Source organism: Eublepharis macularius, chromosome 9, assembly GCF_028583425.1.
Source record: "Eublepharis macularius isolate TG4126 chromosome 9, MPM_Emac_v1.0, whole genome shotgun sequence".
NCBI classification, from domain to species: domain Eukaryota; kingdom Metazoa; phylum Chordata; class Lepidosauria; order Squamata; family Eublepharidae; genus Eublepharis; species Eublepharis macularius.
In genome coordinates this window covers 29,331,397-29,353,692 of record NC_072798.1, presented here as the reverse complement: position 1 = coordinate 29,353,692, position 22,296 = coordinate 29,331,397, and the positions used below count along the sequence as shown (strand labels likewise).

The window sequence follows — 22,296 nt, the reverse complement described above, 5'->3', positions numbered from 1 at the left end:
GGCTGGACGGCTCCTGGGAGGGCTCGCCGGTGTGAGCCACGGGCAGGGATTGGCGCAGGGCCAGCACCGGCGAGCCATCAACGGGGAAGAGGAGACAGCTGGCGGGACAAGGAAGAAGTGAGGAGGGAGGATGATGGACGGGCACGGTGACCAAAGGGAAGGGGGGGGAAACCGAGGGAGAGCAGAGGGTGGAGGTGGCACGCACAGGGATTGGTGACGGGTCCAGAGGCGGGGAGGAGAGCCGCTATAAAGGGGGAGGTCCCGATGACGCCGAGGAGGAGTAGCTGACTGAGAGGTGGCACAGAGAGAGGGAAGGAGAAGTTCTCGGAGACAGCTAGCTGGAGACAGAGGCTGCTGGAGCAGCCACGGTCCCAGCCCAGTCTGAGGCAGAGGGAACTCACCCCTCCCCCTGGAGGCAAAGGAAGGGACGGCGGAGCACGAGGAGGGCGCGGTTGGGGGCGGGGCGGGGCCTCACAAACTGTATGGAAATATACTTGATACTGATTATACTAAGCTCATACTGTGTAATCTGCCTTGAGTCTCAGTGAGAAAGGTGGATTATAAATGACATAAATAAATAATAAATAAACTGACCTGAATAAAAATGTTCTGTCCCTCTAACAGAGGCTTAATGCAATGTTATTTACCATGTGATATCATTTTCCTCCAAACCATCCAAAACTTCACCTGCCCATTACCAATAATAAGTTTCTATCAAAGGGACAAGACATTTTTCTTCAGGCTAGTTGGCAACTCTACCCCAAAATATCAATAACTTCATTGGCTTTTTAACTCTATGCAAGTGGGAAATTGTGAAATAAACTAATACAGCAGGTAGAATAGATCCTTTTGCAAAATTACACAGGCATCCAGAAGCCACTTGCAGTGCAACTGTGTGTAGGTTTTCTCCAGTTTAAGCCCATGGCAGGTCTTCTCCAAACCTTTATATAGTTCTCAGGTTTTCGTTCGTCAGTCCAGTCCTTGCTTATTCCCTGTGCCAGACTTCTGCTTTTTCCAGTTGTCTGCTTTCAGTGCTTGTCTAACAAACTCCACTGCTCCTGCCCATTGCCTCAAACATCAAGGTTATGACTTATTTTAGTGAACATTAAGATCTTTAGTGAACATTTAGATCTTTCACTTGGCATTATTCTGGTTCCCTGTTTATTTTACTACTTATATGACCTAATCCTGAGATACAATATCGCTGATTATTGAGCCAGAAGATGGTCTACAGACAAGCTGTGACTGAGTGGAGTGCATGTGTAAATATTTGTATTGTTCCTTCTCTGTTCTCTGTTCCCAGAAGACCTAGCAAGGAGGATGCAGTACTCTGTTATTGCCATGGTGCAAAAATGTATTTAAAAACATGAATCTTCATGGATCCTTATGATTTTTACATGGATTCAGCCAAAATTCACCATAAAATCACACCCCACAACAGTAACTATGGACTGGACCACACATCCACAAAATACAGTGTCCATGGTACCTTCGATCCATGTTTTTGTGACATGACAGTGCCACAAATTGCTGGATCCCTGTTTTTTTCTAGTTTGGTCCATGGATATTGTTCTGATGTGTGATTTTTCAGTGAATTTCAATGAAGTCTCTATAAAAATTGTAAGGATTCCGAAGGACCTAGTACTTGAATTGGATCCATGCACCTTGGAACCATGTTTTTGTGACATGGTGTTCCCCTTTTGGGCTGTTTTTTTTTTAAGTCAGCTTTCTTCACTGTTCAACTTTCACATTTGTACATAGTCATGGGGAATATTATAGTATGAATTATCTTGATCTTGGTCCCAAGTGACATATTCTTTATCCTTATCCTGTATCTGAAGAAAGGACTCTTGAAAGCTGAGACTCTAAAAAACCAGTCTCTTGAGGTGCCACTGGACCCAAACCTTGCTGTTCTACTGAAGACCAATAGGGCTGCCAATCTAAAACAATCCTTCCCTGAATGTCTTAACCATTCCTTATTGAATTTTGCTTAGTCAATGTCCTAGCTGTTGATTATATTAACATAATAATATTAGATTTATATGCTGCCCTTCAGATGACTTAACACCCACTCAGAGCGGTTTACAAAGTATGTCATTATTATCCCCACAACAAAACACCCTGCGAGGTGTATTTTCACTTGTATTTGGTAATCTCCCTTGGATCTCAGTGAGAATGGAACAACAACAACCCTTGAGGATATTTTCTAATTTCTTCACGACTGCCCTTCCAAGTCTTAACCTTCTTCTGATTTCCTGGTTGCAGTCTCTCTTTTGGTTGCCCATCGAGCCCAGGAATGGAAAATCTTGAACCGTTTCAATAATCTACACAGAGGCTTCCCATTAACTCCTATACGTTTGCGCGCATATCGCAAACGTGAAAGATTTGATTTCCATCTATTGTTCCATGGTAGGCTGAGCCAGAACAATAACCAGCTTTCTTGCTCTGCAAGTTTCAGTCGTCTGAAAAAAGCCTCACCAAGCGGTTTTCCCTTGAACTTCACACGCTTCCGATCCGAGGCCGAGGAAGCCCTTTCCGCAGCCAGTCATGAGACCGAGGGGGCTGAGGGACGCGTGACCGTCAGACAGCCTTGTGAGCCCGGAGAAGAGGAACAACCCTCCCTCCCTCTCAGCCGGCGCCCTTCGGCTGCCGCGGCCTCGACTGTGGCGCTGGTGGCCCGGCAGTAGGTGGCGCCGTCGAGCCTCACTTCCGGAAGCAGCCTCGGCCGCTGCGGCCTCTGCGAGGATGAGACCGGCAGTGGGCTGGGGCGGCGGCGGCAGCTAGCGGCGGCTGGCGTGGAAGGCGGCACCGGCTGGCTGCAGGGGGATGGTGGCCGGCGGGCCATGCTGCTGAAGCTCCTGCAGAGACAGACCTATACCTGCCTGTCGCACAGGTATGGGCCTTGCCTCTGCCTCGGGGGCGTCGTCCTGCTGATCGTCTCCGCCCTGCAGTTCGGAGAGGTGAGCGGCGCTGCTCCGGTTATTCTCCCGGCCGCCGGTGCCACGGTGGGGATAAAGGCCCGCCCTGTAGCGCCCTCTCGCATTTCCCGGGCCCCTTTTCCTCCACGTGTGCTCCCTTCAGCCTTAATTGCCGCTTGTTTGGAGGGTTGTCAACGCTGGGCTGGGAAATCCCTGGAGATTTGGGGGAGGATCCAGGGAAGGGGCTTCAGCGGGGTATAATGCCATACAGTCCACCCTCCAAAGCTGCCATTTTCCCCAGGGGGAACTGATCTCTGTGGCTTAGAAATCAGCTGTAATTCCGGGAGAGCTCCAGGAACTACTGGAGGCTGGCAATCCTAGCTGTTAGTCTTCTGTTTTACGTTTTCTCGTCTCCTTCCCATCCCAATATTCTTTATTTTGGCAGAACTCGTATGCCTTTAATCCCTCAGTAGGAGGTCAAATAGTTTTCTCAGTCCCTGCATGGGAGAGCTGTTCCTGTTGGATTTGTGCCCTGTTATTAGAACCGTGCTGGAATATTGCCAACTTTATTCTACTGCTTAAAGCTCCTGTCCTCCCCTGCTTGTGTTTCTTTCCAGACACGTGCGCCTTAAAAGATCACCCTCCCACACACACATTTGCCATTTGTCTTCCCTATATTGCACCTAGTTCTTGTCTTCTCCCAGCACCCACCCCTATTCTCTCCTTCGTTCTTCTGCACGCCTGTTTCTTGCATGTTGAAGTTTCCTAGTTTGTGCTTAGAGCTTCAGAAAAGGATATGGGAGACTGAGTTTTTGAATCCCTGCTCTGCCATGGAGGCTTTCTGGGTGTTCTTAGGCTAGACTCGTTTTCTCAGCCTAACCTACCTCACAAAGTGGTGGTTGTGGTGAGGCCAAAATGGAGCCCAGGAGAATGGTGGCATAAGCTGCTGTAGGAGGAAAACGATATAAAACAAATAAATGTTCTCTATCTTCTCATGTATCTAGTTCTGTTCCCATCTGTCTTCTGTGTTCTAGTTTAGTTTTCCCAGTTCAAATAGTAATTCTTTCTGTAGTTCTACATAGTTTCCTTCTGCCTGCAGGAGAAAGGGCAGATGAAGAAAATCTTTGCTACATTCTCGTGGCGCTGAATTCTGCAGGAAGTTCCATTGATTATTTTGTATTGTCCACTCATCTTGTATTAGAATCTTTTGGCAGGGCCAGATGCTAATCCTAATTTTTCTCCTTTTTCCATCTCCAAATCTCCAAGTGAAAAGGATGTTGTTTTCATCATGCTTTTAGGCCTCCACTTTCCCCATTGTCCTGTTTTGGTTCAGCAGCACACTCATATGTTCGTAGTTCTCCTCTTTGGAGACTAGTTTCATATGTTATGAGGAGAGAAGGCATGTTTACCTAAATAGTTACAAGCTGCAGGAAGCCTTGGGCAGAGATCTCAAAGGATGATGTGTGCCCGTATCAAATGTTACATTTTTGGGCATGTGGAATGTGGGTGTATGCTAAAAATAAAATACATACGAAGTGGCCTTCAGCTTATGGGATGATACAGATCTAGGACTGGTAGATGAGAAATGTTTTATTTAATGTTTCCCATCCAATATGAGTCCCCAGTGGATCTTATAACAAAAGTTAGAACCTCGGAGTACAGTAAAAATAGAGGCAGGAAGAGAGAAACATCTCAGCCGCTAAATAAATTCCATCACCATAGTGGAAGGTTACAAGCTTCCAAACATTGCTGTCCTCTGCAGACTTTTGTGGGGTCTTCTGAAGCACTTCCTGTTCCAGTGAAGATAGTTTCAGGCAGGTAGCTGAGTTGGTCTGCACTACAACAGTAAGATTTAAGTCCAATGTCACTTTAGAGACCAACAATATTTTTAGTGTTTAAGCTTTGAGAGTCAAACGTCCAATCTTCAGATTTTTCAGTATCTGAAGAAGGGAGCTTTGACTCTTGAAAGGTTATACACTAAATATCTTGTTGGTCTCTAAGGTGCCCCTGGACTCAAATCCTGCTGTTCCAATGAGGTAAAGAAAGCCAAGATTGTTCTCCTCTTTGGGAAAGAGGTATTTTGGGGGAGATACAATGAATACTAGGAAACACACTGATGAATACCCCCGTGGGAGTTAACAGCCATAAGCAAACCTTTCTGCCCCACTGTGGCAATACTTTTGATTGACCATACAGGGTTGATGTGAGGATCACAAGATAATGTATGAGAAGCACTTTGAATGTTCTAAAGTGCCATATCATTCTTAAATCTCGTCATTATTACTTGGGGTCACCAGGAGCCTTGCTTTGAGGCTGCTTGGAAGAAAATAGCTTGGAACAAAAAGACAGGAAATAGAAAGATGGAGGGAGTCAAGAAGCATGTCTGTAGTATGCTGACCTTTGTAATTTCAGTGGAGAAACACCATTTATTGTTTTTTTCCTGTTCAGAGCAACTAGTGTGCAACTTAAAATCAAAGGCCTACTGACATTCAGCACAGAAGTAGGATTCGTTTTCGTTTTCTCAGCCATGCCGGACGCTCCTCTCGGCTGGTCCGGGAGGAAACGACCGGGCACCCTGACTGGGCGGCTGATCCGCAAGGATTAGCCCCCAGGACTCCCAGGGAGGGAGCCAGGGTCCGGGACGCTGCGGGAAGAACTCCCCGAAATCAATGCGGGGGGGGGAATTGCCCGTTTGTCCCTATGGAGGCCGGCAGACGTGCGCGGCGCCTCGAGTGCCGCTGGGCAACGAGAAACGGCAAATAAAAGAAACAGGCGGAAGCCCGTAAACAAGCGAATCCCTTCTGTTCTACAAGCGTTCGTGAAGGAGAGGTTGATCTGAAGAAGACTCGTTCTTCCCCTTCGCTGAGTTCCAGAATTTTGTTGGCGCCCCCCCCCCCCCCAAATGGCAGCAAAGAAGCAAAGTCCCGCTCTCGGTAAGTCAATCTCGGCTACTTTGAAGGGAGAGTCGCTCGAAGAGTTGGTGCGCAGGGCGGTGGTGGAAGCCATAAAACCCTTTGTTGACAAGTTGAACGAAACTGATCAAAGGGTGGGCTTAATTGAAAGCGAAGTGAAAACCATTAAGGAAGCAGCGGGGGGGGGCAGAGAAGTCTGCTCTGGAAAGTGCGTCACTTGTGAAGGCTACAAAAAAGGAGCTGAAGTTGGTTGAGAACCAGCTGATCGGGCTACAGATGGAACGAACGCAGACAATTTTGCGTCTCCAAAACGTGAAAGAGGAGGAAAATGAGGATCTGTGGGAGGTGGTCTCGGAACTATTGGCGATACCCGCGAGGACGACTAAAGAAGAGGTTAAAAGCGCCATTTTGGAGGTCCGTCGGGCTTCTTCAAAATATGCAACAAAGCGACAGTTGCCTCGTGAGATCATTATTGACTTTTCATTTAAAAAGATTCGGGACACCATCCTATATAACTCATACAATGCGGATTTGGACTTTTTGGGTTTGAAAGTCAAGATTTTGAAGGACGTTCCATTTCTAGTCCGGAAAAGGCGTTTTAAGTATAAAACGTTTGCAGCTCTTCTGAGGGACCATGGAATAAAGTACAAATGGTTATTCCCGGAAGGAATATGGTTTAGATATAAAGATCAGGCCTATAAGATACTATCAGAAGATCAACTAAAGGATTTTGAGAATAAAAACCCGGAACTCTGCTGCACCGAGAACGAAGAAAAGGAGAAGCCGGAGGGGGGGGAGGAGGAGGAGAGCACCGCAACAGCGGTTGCACAGAGAGAATTGCGTCCGGGACCTAGAAGGGGGAGGAAAGTTTAATCAGAATTTGAAATGTTTATTCTCTGTATGATTAACCACTCCATCATTATCCTATGGAGCTATTTTTGTATTATGACAGTATGAAGGGAAAACATTGAAGTGTAGTGTTTAGTGTTTGTAGTTCATCCCCCCCCTTTTTCTTTTTCCATCCCCCTTTGTCCCTTCCCTCTCCCCTTTCCTTGTGATAGTCTTGTGTAGTGCTGTGTAGTGTTTTGTAGTTATGAAAAATAAAAAAAAATAAAAAAATAAATAGGTACTCCAACTTCCGGGAGTTGGAGCCCATGGGGGGGGGGGAAAGCACAGAAGTAGATGCCGGTAAGAAGAGGCCAACTCAGAGCCCCGTGGTGCAGAGTGATAAGCTGCAGTACTGCAGCCCAAGCTCTGCTCACAACCTGAGTTCGATCCTGGTGGAAGCTGGGTTCAGCTAGCCAGCTCAAGGTTGACTCAGCCTTCCATCCTTCCGAGGTTGGTAAAATGAGTACCCAGTTTCCTGGGGGTAAAGGGTAGATGACTGGGGAAGGCCATGGCAAACCACCCCATAACAAAAGTCTGCCAAGAAAACATTGTGATGCGACGTCCCCCCATGGGTCAGTAATGACTCAGTGCTTGCACAGGGGACGAGGCCACTTAATTTTACTTAGAAACATCCAGCCTGAGGATGAAGTCTCGTGAACATGAACGCTTGCATACTGTTTTGTGTCTCTGTAGCTAGTCCTAATAAAAGGTCTTACGTGGACTGCTGCAGAAATAATGTGCTGGCTTCTCTCTCCTGTGCTCTTGGATGCAGTCAGTTGATATCACGGTTAACTGATCAGCTCCAAATTGTGTCAACAGATAACACCAAAATAAGTAAGAAGGCAGTTGCAGAGGAGCTGCTCATATATTTTCCAGCTTTGATCTAGTGAGTCCTGTATTAATAAAAAATAATGCACTTTGCTAGTAGGGTGAGTTCCTTCTTCAAATCAAAATGCCGTGTGCTCAGTTTTGGCTCACTGTACATTCCTAGGGTCACCTTGGATGCTGAACAAGTTCCATAGCCTACTTTAGACTCTAGTAATGATCCTTTGAGTCATCGTTTCCAGTAAAGTCCTTGAAGAACGAGTACAGTATTAATTCTGTGTTGAAGTAACTTCTGGGGTTGTCTGTTATGTTTTGCTGGTGCCAAGTTCAACGAGATAAGGGATTTTATGCATGGATGCTGTATCCTGGTTGTTTAAATATAAGATTCTTCATTATATCCTTGAGAATGACCACTTAATTTACTTTGTAAATATCTGACTGGAAAGAAAATGGAGAAAAAATGTATGGGGGGGATTCCTTTGGGAGTTTAAGATATCTTTATCAGTTTGGAATAAATGTGTTGGGCTTGGACAGGTCTGAATAAATCTGATCCTTTTAATGTTCATGTGTTGGAAATTTCCTTTCAGTTTTAAGAACAGCTCTCAAATCATTGATTTTTCTAGTCTAAAATACTGGATTTCTTAAGTTAGTATGTATTTATTTATCCCCTGCTTTTCTTCTCGGTCAGGACCCAAATTTATCCAGCAAGATTCTGTGGCTTAGTGGGGATTCGAACCTGGATCTCCCAGATCCTAATCCAATATTCTGTCCATTATACCATGCTGGCTGTCCAGGTGTTAACCTTTTCTTTGTTAAACAATGGGTGGCTCTACTCTTTTTCATGCACTTCCATCAGAGAATCATAGCTGCTGATTTGTTTGATTTGGTGGTTCCTAAATGGGGCTCCCTGGATGCATTACAGTGCATTAAAAACACACACAGTATCATTATAGTAATATACCAAATTAAAAACTAATTAAAAGACACTGACACTGTCAATTTTGCCAGCAACAGGTAAAACCAGCATCAAAACATTTGGAACTAGCCCCAACCAATTTTGCAGCCACATAATCTGAAAGAGTCATGGTAAAAAAGTTCCGTCTTGTGCCTTGGGCAGAAAACCAATGAATATGTGATGAAGTGAACAGAGGCAGGCTTTTAAAGCTACAGCACTGTCTCTGAGAGAGATGTTGTCCTTGTAGCCTACCCGATACTTTGGGTGGGTGTGTGGGCGGGTACACGGAGAAGGATCTCCAGTGAAGATTTCACGTATTGTTTGAGATATTTAGTTCCAGAGTGCTCAGGGTTTAGAAACATAGAGCTGGAAGGGATCCCAAGGCTCATCTAGTTCAGTGTCCTCTGCACAACACAGGAAATTCACAGCTACCCCCACCTCCCTCAGTGACCCTGCTGTATGCCCTGAGGAAGGCAAAAAAACTGCAGGATCCCTGGCCAGTCTGGCTTGGAGGAAAATTCCTTCCTGACTCCAAAGAAAATTTAGCTCTTAAATGAAGGACGTAGCAGATATTAAACTGATAAGAACAGATAACTTTGTAGAGAATGTATTGCCTCTTCTCAGCATAATAGCAGTGGATACAACAAGATCTTAGGTGAGACCTGCACATCTGCCAATGGTGGACGTGCCTATTGAACTGATAAGAACAGAAACTACACTTGATCTTAGCCAAAAGGCCGAGAAACAAAAGGTTACAACTAGCACTTGAATTGGAAGCTACCTTGCATCCCGTGTCAATTAAGCAAAATGGGATTAATTTGACCCAAGCAGCTTGGCCTTTCTAACAATCTTGCAGTTGTATTATGAACCAGTTTCAATTTCCAAATACGCTTCAGAGGTAGCCCTACCTTGAGTGTTCTCATCTGGAACAGTACGTGAATAATGGTGGTTCAGCCAATTGAAACTGGTTAAGTTGCTGCTATGGAGGGACAGTGGTAGATTTTAAATGCTAGTTTACTGCCCCATGATTTTCAATATACAATCTTAAATATTTCTTCATAGGTCGTTCTAGAGTGGAGTCGGGACCAGTATCATGTTTTGTTTGATTCTTACAGAGACAACGTTGCTGGGAAATCATTTCAGAACAGGTAAGACTTCGTTCTTGGAATCGTGATTTGGAGAAGTTCTTGAAATCACGGTTTGGGGAAGGAGGGATTAATATTTGTACAAACACATCTTTTCCTGTCTTCAGCAGTTTTATTTATTTGTTTAACAGCCTTTATAGTCCACTTTTCTCATTGGGGCTCATGGTAGATTACACAGTGTGAATTCATGTGATCAGTAGGATTTTATGTCATTTTTATGTCATTTATAGTCTACCTTTCTCACTTAGACTCAAGGTGGATTGCATAGTGTTAGATTAGTACAATCGATATCAAGGCCATTATTGTAAACAATGCCATAGGGTAAATAAATACAAGTTTACAAAGACATAGCATTAACAAGAATCCAATACAGTGTTGAAGAAATGCTGAAACAAAGCACAAGCAATTCTAGGGCTGATGTTAGACAACATATAACTACCCAGTAGGATCATACTTGAAGCACAGGTAGCACAAAGGAACACATGCTTAAAGCAACAGATAGTATGTAAGGCAACACAGTGGTGAAGTCTGTGATCCCTTACTCATTAGTGAAGCATGTGATAGCAAAGCAACTAGCACGTTAAAGGGGATACGCATGCAACAATGTTCCTGCTTCCATATATTCAAAAACTTGAGGGGAGAGGGATGAAGAGAAAGCACACCTGTGTACGTGGTGTATTTATGAACACGACAACCTGTGGGTTCAGTTACAACGGCCTGCTCCCTACAGAGATCAAAACTGCTCATTCTAAGCAGACTGACTTGCGAGCAGTCCCCATTGATTACAGTGGGATTTAATAGTGTTGCCAGCTTGTGGAGTTTCGAGGGTGAATCCTGGGGAAGGCGGGGTTGGGGAGGGGAGGAACCTCAGCGGCATATAATGCCACAGAGTCTAAAGCTGCTGTTTTCTCCAGGAGAACTGGTTTCTGCCGTCCGGAGGTATCTAATAAGATGAGACATCTAATAAGCAATGTACTAGGACTAAGACTTACAGATATCTTAAATGAACATAGAATAGCAGATAAGGTATCTGTTGAAGGGAGCTTGACTCTTGAAAGCTTATACTGCCATGAGTTCTGCAGTTGGCCTTGGGTAAGCCACACCTCTCAGCCTGAGCTCCTCAGCTGTATTATGGGGATAATAATAACACTGACTTTGCTCACTGCTCTGGGTGGGCACTAAGCTGTCCAGAAGGGCAGTATATAAGCACTCTTTTATTATTACTGTTATTATTATATTCTGCAAATCTTGTTGATCTTTGAAATGCTACTGAACTTGAATCTTGATCTTCTCCTGCAGACCAACATGGCTACCTAAATGAAATAATACATATTTTGTAAATCCTGTATCTATATTTTGTAAATCCTACTCCTAGTACATTGTTTATTAAATGCCTCATCATCTTGATCACATCAGTTTACAATGTAATCCTCCTTGAGTCTAAGGCGTGATCCAAAATGCAGATACAATGCAGAAAAAATGGTGTTACATCATTAGATACAATGTCCAAAAATGGTGTAACATTGGTAGAAGGTAACGCAGTAACAGAAGGATAGTTCACACAGCCAATAGATAGTATACCCTATACACAGTGATACCGCCTCCAGCACCTTTCTCTTTATAAGTGCCTTTTTGAACCAATCAGTTATAGTACAGCACTATTACTTTTGTTAGAAATGCCCTCCCAAACAATTCTGTTTTGCGTAGTTTGAGGAAAACCAGGAAAGTGGGAGCTTTCCTGACCTCCTCAGGCAGGTTCTTCCACAAAGTGGGAGCCAAAACAGAGAATTCATGTGTATGAGTGGTTGTTGATCTTGGCCATTTGCAGTGTGCACCCACAGAAGGCCCTGATCAGATGAATGAGTCTGTCCTGGTGGTGCATAGAAAGAGTGACAGTCCTGCAGATCCAGGTCCAAGGACATGTAGGAATTTTTATGTGATATGCTGTATCTTGAACTGAATCTTAAAGCGAATGGCTCTGAAGCAGCTTGGGATGCTGCAAAAAAACTCACGGTTTTTGCTGCTGTGTTTCTCTCTCTCTCCCCTATCTGTCTGAAATACATTTCCGATAGTGGAGAAATGCAGAAAGAACAGTATAGCTTTGCAACGGGACTGCCTGGGAAGTGGCGATGAACTATTTCTGTGTGATCATGAACCAGCTGGATACTCTGTTAATAATTTACATTAAACTATGTATATATGTAGATCATGTTGTTCTCTGTGTCAGAGATGGCCAGCTTTTTAACATTAGGTATTCTGCACCTTCTGTCAAAGGTCCACAGCAGTTCGCTTGGCTTGACTGTTACATGTGGTCGCTGTTCATATTTCCTGACATCTGTTATGTGCAGGAAATGTCTTTTGTGTTGTGCTGAATCCTGATCCAAAATTTAATATGTGAGATCTCCTCTGAGTTCTCTTAAAAACATGGAGTCTTGGGGGGGGAGATCTATATGCTGGCATCTGACCTTGACACTGGGTTTGTCTGAAGTAAAGTAGTTAGGTGAAAGAGTTGGTTATGCTGCCAACTGTGTCACAGGGTCACAGGGGTTGCAAAAGCTACACCTGCCACACCATTCCCTCATTTACACAACTGTTACGGGTACCTTGATGTTACAAGATTGATCAGTCTTGGTGAATGGGTATAATTGAGTGTGTGTATGACACACAAACAGTTGCCTCTTGGTGGTTGTCCGTATGCTAGATATTTTTTCAAGGTCATGTGGATTTCTTTTTGATAAGAAAAATATGTAATGAAGAAGGGAAAGGGAGGAACAAGGAGTATTATAGCTCAGTAAATTGTGTTTGGAGGGAAAAATCCTGTCACGGCAGAAGAAAGCTTGAGTCATGTAGATTATTCACTGTAATTGTCTTCTGACTTGAATTCAGGTTCCCAGAAACTCAATAGTACACCCCCCCATGAATCTCTAAAAGTAAGTGATTTTTAATGATTGTGAGATGGAAGGAGCTACTTGAGCAGTGAATATGCATTGTCTCTCACAGCACAGGCTTCCTTGAAATGAGTTTGTTTGCTGCTGGCAGACCACTTTTATCAGAATATTTCTGTCATTCTTGTTCTCTAGTTCTTTACTGTGTACTAGCCCCACTTGGTGTGATTGCCATACATTCCTTTTGAAACAGGAAAGCGGGGAAACTGAAAAATCAAGCTTTCTTAAAAACAAGATGTGGATTTTGCAGCCATTTTGCCATGAGACATTAGTGACAGTTTTCTGCTGATTCCATGAGAATTATAGGAACACGCTTTCCTAACAAAAATAAGAGTCAGTGCTAAATATATTTCCTAGGTCTACTGGATTCTCAGTGGATCTGAGGATCCTGTTCATCAGATGAAAGATTTCTCTTTAATTTTTGAAGAATAATGAATAGGAGAATTCTGTTTCAGCCCCCACTGAATGAGGATGTGGTTGATGTAACGATATAGCTATGTTTCAGTAGACCGCAGCTGTGTACTTTTTCTGTTTGCATAACCACTAACAGTACAATCTTGGTTGGATCACGAATTCAAGCAGGAGGCATATCAAATTGGAGACAGCAGATGCTAAGGAAGGTATTCACAATTATTTATGGACAAAGAATCATGCAAATCCATCCATAAACAAGATGGGACCCATATTATAAGGGATAAAATTGCTTAAAATATGGTTCCAGTGCAGAAATAGATTGAGCCCACCAATTTCTCCACTGATGTCACCAATTAACGCCTACTATGATGCAGGAGTGAGAAACAGAATTGATCAACTCAGTTATGAATCAATGATAGACAAAGAAGGAAACATGAAAACCTGGCAAGAAATCCAGACTCAAGGCAAAAATGTTCCATGGCTGACTTATCACCAAATAGTATCAAGATAGAAGGATCAAATTCTCAAAGGCGGCGGCAGGCTAAGAGGAAAAACACAATTTAAATTATTAATATCTGGAGACTCGTCGCATCTTTTGCGGAAGATTTATAAAATGCTACTGCAATACCATACAGAAAGTCAAGACTTGTATGATAAAATGGATGCAAAATTTTGGTGAAACTATTCTGATGGACTTATGGGAAAATTTATGGACTAAGGACATAAAATTTACAGACTGTCAGTTACTGAAAGAAAATTGGTATAAAATGTTCTTTAGATGGTACATTACTCCCAAAGACATTGCGAGAATCAGTAAAGGCTACAGTGGACATTGTTGGAAATGTCAGAATATGGATGCAACATTTTACCATATGCAGTTTACTTAAAAGGAATCCTGAAAATTTTGGATAAAGATACACGAAAATATGCAAAAGATGCTCGAAGTCAGATTTAAACTAAATCTGAAAAGTATGCTATTAAATATTTTACCAATTAATGTAAGAAAAGAACAAGGAGATCTCTTCCGTTATATGCTGATGGCAGCAAGAGTTCTATTTGCCGCAAAATGGAAAACTGATGCCTGTCCAGGTCTTCCAGAGTGGAGAGATAAGATTCATGAATACGCTTCAATGGCTAAATTGACTACCTATTTACATAATAGACTGTTAAATGAGTTCTGGGAAAAATGGAAGAATCTTTTTGAATATTTAGGTATAATTAATTGATACAGAAGCTCAGAGGAAGGGAGGGACGGAGAGGGAAGGAGAAATGTTACGTATTCTGGCTAAGGGAAGTCAAGTATGCAATGTTCTTCTTTATTAAATCAAAGAAGCTTAAGTGTATTGTTTGTTTGACTCCCAAAACTATTAAGATGTATTGCTTACAAACTTACTGTTTGTATAAGACTGTGTAAATTTCAATTTTAATGTCTAATCCAGAATATGTATAATCTTTTTATTATGCACTTAGTTTATTATACTCGCTTTTCTTAAAATTCTTTATATAACCCCCCTCAAAGTACAATCTTGTACAGAGTTACTCCAGTCTTTACTAATTGAAGTCAGCAGGCTTAGACCACATAAGATTGCCTTGTAAGACACTTTAGCGTCACACATTAAAAATGGCAGTGCAGAGCCTCCTCTTTTAGTTATGTTGACCTCTGGAATGTATAACATGTTCACAGGAGAGTATTTGGCAGGGCTGAGGAATGGAACTTTTGCAGCAGCCACAGAGATCATCTCCTTGGGCTTGCTTGATAGCTATGAACCAGTGGCAGAGCCACGTGATTCCTCTCTCCTGTAACTAGTCTAGTGCTAGCCTATTGCTCCTTTCCCTAACTTGGGAGGCTGTGCTCTTCCCCTCTCCTGTGCTGGACTAACAACAACAACATTTGATTTATATATCGCCCTTCAGGACAACTTAATGCCCACTCAGAGCGGTTTACAAAGTGTGTTGTTATTATCCTCATGACAATCACCCTGTGAGGTGGGTGGGGCTGAGAGAGCTCCTAGAAGCTGTGACTGACCCGAGGTCACCCAGCTGGCTTCAAGCGGAGGAATGGGGAAATCAAACCCAGTTCTCCAGATTAGAGTCCTGCCGCTCTTAACCACTACACCAAACTGGCTGTCATCTGACCAATTATATATATTTATTTAAAGGGGCAAATAACAGCTGCCTAATCACTTCACCCTGGCATGGCTTTCTTTCCACAGAATTGCCCCCCTCCCCCAACCCCTACCTGTTGCATGTACAAGTATCATGCATACTGTTGAATGGATCTACTTAAGAGCCATCCATTTTCATCTCTCTGCCAACACTGCCTCATGAGCACCAGCAATATTTAAAGTTGTTGACAGATTGAAGGGAATTTGCATTTGTTTTTGCATCACTCAAGTAGCATGTCTTGAGTGTCTGCCAGTCTCTTTGCATAGGCCAGGTGATTAAAGTAAACAAAATACAATTATTTTGGATCATAAGCAATCTAAGATGGCTTGCCAACATTTCAAGGACTGGATATATACAATAAATGTTTAATTTCCTTAACTAAAATTGAATTTTCTAGGGAAGCCAAATTTAACTGGAACCCCTTGTCAATCCAGGCCAGCAACTGAAAAATCCATTGTTGTTTGACTGAAGTAAACCCCCTGGTTTAACCAGCTGTTGAAATGGATGTTTTGACTGCTAAACAAAATCTGTTCCTTATAATTAAAGGGCATAGCTATTCTGGGGTGTAAGAACGTTGTAGTGGAGCGTTAAGAAAAACTAAATAGTGTATATCCTTGTAGGATCAAAGAACTCAGATTTTATATTCATAAGTCTTTTTAGGTCAGCTCAGAGAGCGGGCCTCTCAAGTGTAGTTATTCCCTCCCACCCGCTTCAAAATTTCTAGATGTTTTAAATCTCTATTAACCAGCCTAATTCTGTCAATTTCATATGGGAGGAATGGGGAATGATTTTACATATAGTAAGCTTAGAAATGAACTTCACCTGCTATAGACTATTCAGTATGAACAGAGACCACCTATGTACAGTTCACATCTTAGTTTGGCCCACTGTTTTTTATTTATTTATGTCATCTCTATAGGAACCTACTGGAGGCGGCTAGAAAATAAAAGTAATAAAAACATTAAAAGTAATAAAAACAAACAGACTATATTAATTAAAATTCCACATTAAAAAAAGCTTCAGCCCAGTATAAAAACATAGATCATATAAACAAACCACAGACAATTTAAAACAAGTTTCCAAGGTAAAATAATGTTTTAAAAAGGTCAACCCCTTAAAAGCCTGGGTGAACAGAAATGTTTTGGCTTAACATCTAAAAGACAGAAGTATTGTACAAGGAGAAGCCTAGAGGACTGAGAACAGACTGTGCCCAGGAGTGAATGTGTTGATCTGGTGGTTGACACAGCCAGGTCTCCTGGATAGATTTTCACACTTTTGATCCTTTAGCAGTAGCCACAGCTGCCCTAACAGGAGCAATTCAGGACTGCATGGCTGCAATCTAGGCATATAGCAAGTCACTATGCTTGATTTGGTTTTCTGTGTGGATAAGGTACATGGTTTGGTAATGGAGAATTTTCCATTCTGCCCTTGTCACAGACTGGCCATGATCTGGTGAAATTTAGACTCAAGAACACTCAGAACCTGTGGGGAGACAATTAGGATGGTCCGCCCCAGGAAGTTGATGGATCCTGAGGGGTTTCTGATGTCCCTTGGGGATTTTCTGGTCTGCAAGGTCGGCACTCCTTTTGCAGCCCAAGTTGACCCTAGGAATATGGAAATAGGTGCCAGACAAGCTTCGAGGGGGAAGAGCATTCCACAGGCGAGGTGCCACTTCTGAAAAAGCCCTGTCTCTGATTGCCACCTGCTTCACCTCTGCAGTTGAGGACACAGAGAGCAGGGCTTGTGAGGCAGATCTTAACTGGCAGGCAGGACAATATGGGAAGAGGCAGTCCATCAAGAACCCTGTCCCCAAGCATTTAGGACTCAAATGTTATCCACCTAATGAAATAATATCTGTGCAGTAGTTCTGTATGTATGTATGTATGTATGTATGTATGTATGTATGTATGTATGTATTAGATTTATAGTCCGCTCTCCCCGCAATGCAGGCTCAGAGCGGATCACAACCTGATTAAAATACAATACAATATTCAATAAATGACATATGGCTAAAAGCAATTTAAAACTGGCAGCAAATTTTCAACAGACAGCGGATTTCACAGTCCTGCAAGATCACTGGGTCTGCAGAGGCTAATATACAGCAATGAGCTAAAAACCAGGAGGGGGATCAGGCGACTAATCCATGTGTTGACGGGGAAGGAGAGCCAGCTTGAGTATGGTGGCCCTGCCTTCACGTGAGTTTTGCACAAAGAGCGACTGTTTAAAGGAAGTGCTTGCTCCATGCAGACGACTCAGCAATCACATGAAAGGGGGGCCAGCACACCCATGCCATCCCTCCTTCCCCACACAGTCAGTCAGTGCACGGGCAGGTTGTTACTGTCTGTACAGGGTTACTGACTGTACAGATGAAAGGCACGTTGTCTACATGCATATGGTTTGCATAAAATGTTTGGGGACGTGTGACACGTTCCCCTACAATTGTCTTTCTAAAAATTTCAACTTTAGAAGGTTAATTAATTTACACTCTGTTAGCATTAAGAGGTTAACATAAAACCTTTTTCACAGGTAGGCAGAGGGTTGCAGATCAAGTTTTTCTGTCTAGTCAGACTGGGTGTGGAGGATGGCCTTTCATGTGTGGAACAAAAAAGGTTGTTCCTGTGACCTCAGGGTTTATGATCTCATAGAAATCTCGCTAGTCATTTTCCCCTCAGGTAGGCAAGAAGGGAATTACCTGTCTAAGGATGTTTAAAGGGGGAACTCCTTGTGCGTATGTAGGGGGAGCAGCAGACACAAGTTTAAAGACATAGTATTAGCAAGGATCCAAGACATAGTAGAAAATACTGAAGCAAAACATAATCAGTTCTAGGACTCACATTAGACAATATGGAGCGCTGGTTGTACATAGGAGTACATATTTAAAGCAGCAGATAATATATAAGGCAAAAATGGTGATGAAGTCTATTATCCCCAACTCATTAGAAAAGCATCTGTGGCCGCATCCTTACAATACGGCCCTCCCATTTGAGTAAAAAGCCTTTTTGAATTGTTCGGTTTTGCATCATTTGCAGAAAGCCAGGAGAGTAGGGGCTCTTCTGACTTCCTCAGGCAGGTCATTCCACAGGATAGGGGCCACCACAGAGAAAGCCCGTGTACAGGCTGCTGCTGACTTCACCTGTGTGCAGCCTGGCACCTGCAGGAGACCCTGTTCAGATGTTTGAAGCTGCCGTGGAGGAACATAGGGAGGGAGGCTTGCTCTGAACTTTCCGTCCTAGAGAGATAAAGCTAAGACCTAGTGAAAGAGAAATGTATTTGTTGCTCATTTTACTTTTCTGTTGCTCAGCTATATGCTTTTTCCTTTTTATAACTAATGGTAGCAAATGCAAGTAAAGTTAATTTTTATTGTCCTTTTCTTATATTGGTGTTATGGTCTGTGTACCCACATAAGAGCCTAATTGGCTCCAAGTTTGCCAAGATTCAAAGAGAAAGTGAATTATTCTCACAAGTGAGGTTCCCACTCCTAGTTCTTTCCTCAGATCCTGGGGGATTGGAGTAGGTGGCCCAGAAGGAAGAGTATTTTAAGAGACAAAAACTGAAAGTCCAGTTTCCAGTAGTCTGTCTCTAAAATATTCTGGGAGTGGCGAGTGATGGTAAAACGAATTTTATTTCTGGGTGTGGGATGGAGGAGAAGAATAAAGCTGGAGAGAAGAATTCATTAAGGGGCCAGCATGGGACTTGGACCAGATGGTTAGAAGGGGTCCCAGCCTCAGAATGTTTTGAGAAATGCTGAGTTATGGGGAAAATGAGAGATTTGACTTTTAAGAAGCTTTCTGTGTGGAAGTAAAAAGGGAATATGTTGAATACTAAGCAGAAGAGAATTCCAACTCTGGTATTACAACAGCAATGGACAAAGACGAGAAAGTAATTAACTAAATAAATATGCCAAACATAACTTTTTTGTTCATAATCCATGAGATTCAACTAACTGTTTGCAGAAGCATTCAGCCCAAACTGTTAAATGGATCTTATCTTTAATGTAGGGCAAGCTGGGTAAATTCTCACCCCCCCCCGGCTCTCTGATTTATATAGGCTTTGTTTGCCCATGCCTATTGATGTTGTGTACACCTGGGTGAACGGCACAGATGTTGAGCTGATGAAGGAACTGCAGCAGGTGAGGAAGCAAATGGAGGAAGAACAGAGAATAATGAGGTAAGAGTTGTTTGGGGGGGGGGACAATAAGGCAAGTTGTCCTGTTTGGGGCGGAAAACCAAAGCCCCTGGTTTTCAGAGGAGGAGGTGGGTCCCTGCCAATGAAGGCATGGAGATTTGCTGAGGGATATGTGAGCCTGAGCTTTGCATCGTTCCCTTAATACAGTTATAAGGGACTGTCTGGGAAGTTTTCTTTTAGGAGGCTTTTGCATTGACCTGTTTGTGGGAGAGGCAGGAAGAGGGATTAAGTCATCATGTTGTTGGCATAACTTTGAAAAGAGGACTGGCATGTGCAAGCCAATTCTGCACCCAGCTCTTGTGCAACGCTGGCCCAAGTCCCTTTCCGAAAGTTATGCCAGAAGAGCAAACGATTAGAAGTGCTTCGTTTGAATTGCTGGAGGAGAAACTGGTTGGAGCTGTTTTATACGTACTGCATTTGGCATTCGCATGGAGGTTGTCTTTCTTTCTACACTTGGAGGATCAAGCCCAAGGGTTTCAAACAGGCAGCTCAGCAGCTGCTGCACAATATCTCATGCATCCCTTGGAAGACTCAGGCAAAAATTGTGAGATCTGCTCTAAGCAGTTTATTTTAAAAATAAGCTTTTTCTCTTTGCGGCTTAGCTAGATCACATTCAGTTTCTGGGACAGAAACTAGTGATGGTGGTGGGGAATCATGGGATATTTTTCATTATTCAGATGTATCTCTCATTAAAGAAAGGGTAGCCCATCCCTAATTTCTAGCTACATTGCTCTATATTGTATAATCTATGTAGGCTTGACTGCTGCAATGCACTCTGCCTGGGTCTGTCCTTGAAAGACACTCAGAAACTTCAGAATGTTGCCATCAGTTTGCCTTTTGGGCTAGAGAAAGTTGTTTTGAGCATATTAAACTGATTTTACAACATTCCATAGAGTTCTAACTGTTTTGGGACCCCACTCAATGTGCTAGTTCTTACTTTTAAAGCCTGATACAGCCTTGGGCATATAAACCTGTGGCTCTGTCTCTGCTGATATGAAGCCATGCCCCACTTATTATGTTCTCTACAACACCTTGTCATCTCATCTCTAAGGGAGCCAGAAAAGTCTCAGCTCTTTCATTATCTTTTTCAATAAAAGTTCCATGGCTTCCCATTAGAGTTTAGGAGTGTCTCTGCCCTGCCAGCCTCTAGGAAAGGTGTATAAGGCAGTCTCGTCTGGTAGCCCTTCCGGTTGAAATAGTGGCAGGTGCTGTTTTTATGTGTTTTTTTTTTCTGTGACAATAACCATAACTGTGTTCTGCAGATTGTCTTTTGATGTGTGTTTGTGAGCTCTTTAATTCACTGTGAGGTGGGGGGAATATTGTATTATGCTTGCTTCCTGCTCCCTGGCAGGCTGGCAACAATCAGAAATATTCTTGGAAACTGGGAATACCATTTCAGTGCCCCTGATCACTACAATTGTAGACATGCTCTCTTTCTCTGTTTGTTCAGCCACCATTACTCACATGGTCAAGAGGGGGTGTGTGAAAGTCGGCATGTTGGGCTTCCTGTGCTCGGGGGTGGGGGGGGCGGCGGCAGAGGGGCTCTCAGGAGCAAGTGTTGCCTGTCTTTCCTCTGGATGCCTGTAGTACTTCTGGGCTTTACAAAGCATTTCTCTTTTGTATTTTGGCCATTCCTTTGCACACTGTGGATGCCAAAGAAATGTTTGGAACTTGTGTGGCCTTGTTTTTGATAGCCCCAAAGCATTTTTTACTCATTTAGAACCTGATCAACGTGTGGCAGTAAACAGTAAGGAAACAGTGCAATTGTTCAGGGGGAATTAATAGTAAAGATTTTTTTTCCTTTTCTTTGACTTGGAGAGAATATTTATTTGGAGGTATTTCTGTCCTGTCCTTCCAAGGCCCAGAGCAACTAACAACAGGTTAGGAACACAAGCAGTCTAAAACGAAAGCACCGTTCATTTAAAAAGTACTAGAATTTAGCCCATAACTAAAATCAGTTTTATTTAGTGTTCATAGCTTTGCTTAAGTCAGTTTGCCTAATTTTCTTGGTTTTGATGGTTGTTACCCAGCAGTGAAGCACTGGTTAATTTTAATTAATGAATACAAAATTGTGCAATATTTAATTTCAAGAGTAAGAGATGCAGGAAACATGTTTCATTTGTAATTCACTTTTATCTTTTGTGGCGTTATACAGTTTCAACTGAAGACTGTGGAGCTGACTATTTTTAAACTGATTTTATCAAATTGGGGTTGGTTAATAACTTTATGCTTGCCCTTTCTTTAGAGAAATTCTTGGAAAGAATACAACTGAACCAACTAAGAAAAGGTAAGATGGTTTCTTGAAAAATAATACATTAAACTTGCTTGGTCTTATGCCTTATAAGTATGTGTAATTTTTAATGAGTCAAATGCCTATATTTAAAATTAGCCAACCAAGGAAAACAACATTGGTATAATTTCTTTTTTATCCAAACATAAGTGTTTTAAAGTACTAAAATGCATGTCTGATCACTCTAAATTATCTCCTAAGGTCAGTAAATGTCTAAAGCCGTAAAAGTGATAAACGGTGTGTAGAAATGGGAAAATGTTGTCATGATTTTTTAAAAAGCTCTAAATGTTAAATGAAGATAAACAGAATGGCCCACAAGAGCCAAGTAAATCCAAAGAGGAGCTGTCCAATGGCAGCCATCTTGAAACAGAGCATGAGTTAATGGGTGTCGATTTGCAAGCATCCAGCCCAAACCAAAGGAAAACTCAGTCAGAAGCAGCTGAACAAAGCACTGTATGGAATCAGGGCCGGCACACCCATAGAGGCCAGGTAGGCGGTGGCCTCAGGCGCGAGGGCACTGGAGAGGCGCTGGAGGGGGTGTCGGGGGCAGAGGCGTGCGCCGCGGAGCTGGCATGGCTGGCCCGCAGCTGCTGCAGCCAGCCAGCCCCATGCTGCCGCCGCTGCCGCCACCGCCGCCACCACACGACCCAGCC

The 22,296-nt window shown here is 43.0% G+C and overlaps 1 protein-coding gene and 1 pseudogene across 2 annotated transcripts in view; one reads left to right on the top strand and one right to left on the bottom strand.

The window, feature by feature from the left end:
- The first annotated feature begins 2,730 nt into the window (after positions 1-2,730).
- GNPTAB (N-acetylglucosamine-1-phosphate transferase subunits alpha and beta) overlaps positions 2,731-22,296 on the top strand; it is a 67,647-nt gene continuing 48,081 nt past the window's right edge. The window contains exons 1-4 of one of the 2 annotated variants that reach the window (XM_054988348.1): positions 2,731-2,960; positions 9,561-9,646; positions 19,216-19,335; positions 21,599-21,640. In XM_054988348.1, coding sequence (XP_054844323.1) covers positions 2,844-2,960; positions 9,561-9,646; positions 19,216-19,335; positions 21,599-21,640 — 365 coding nt within the window. In that variant the 5' untranslated portion in view covers positions 2,731-2,843. The remainder of the gene's footprint in view (positions 2,961-9,560; positions 9,647-19,215; positions 19,336-21,598; positions 21,641-22,296) is intronic. The other variant, XM_054988349.1, reaches the window with a different exon arrangement.
- On the bottom strand, positions 9,132-9,247 carry LOC129336383 (U2 spliceosomal RNA; annotated as a pseudogene).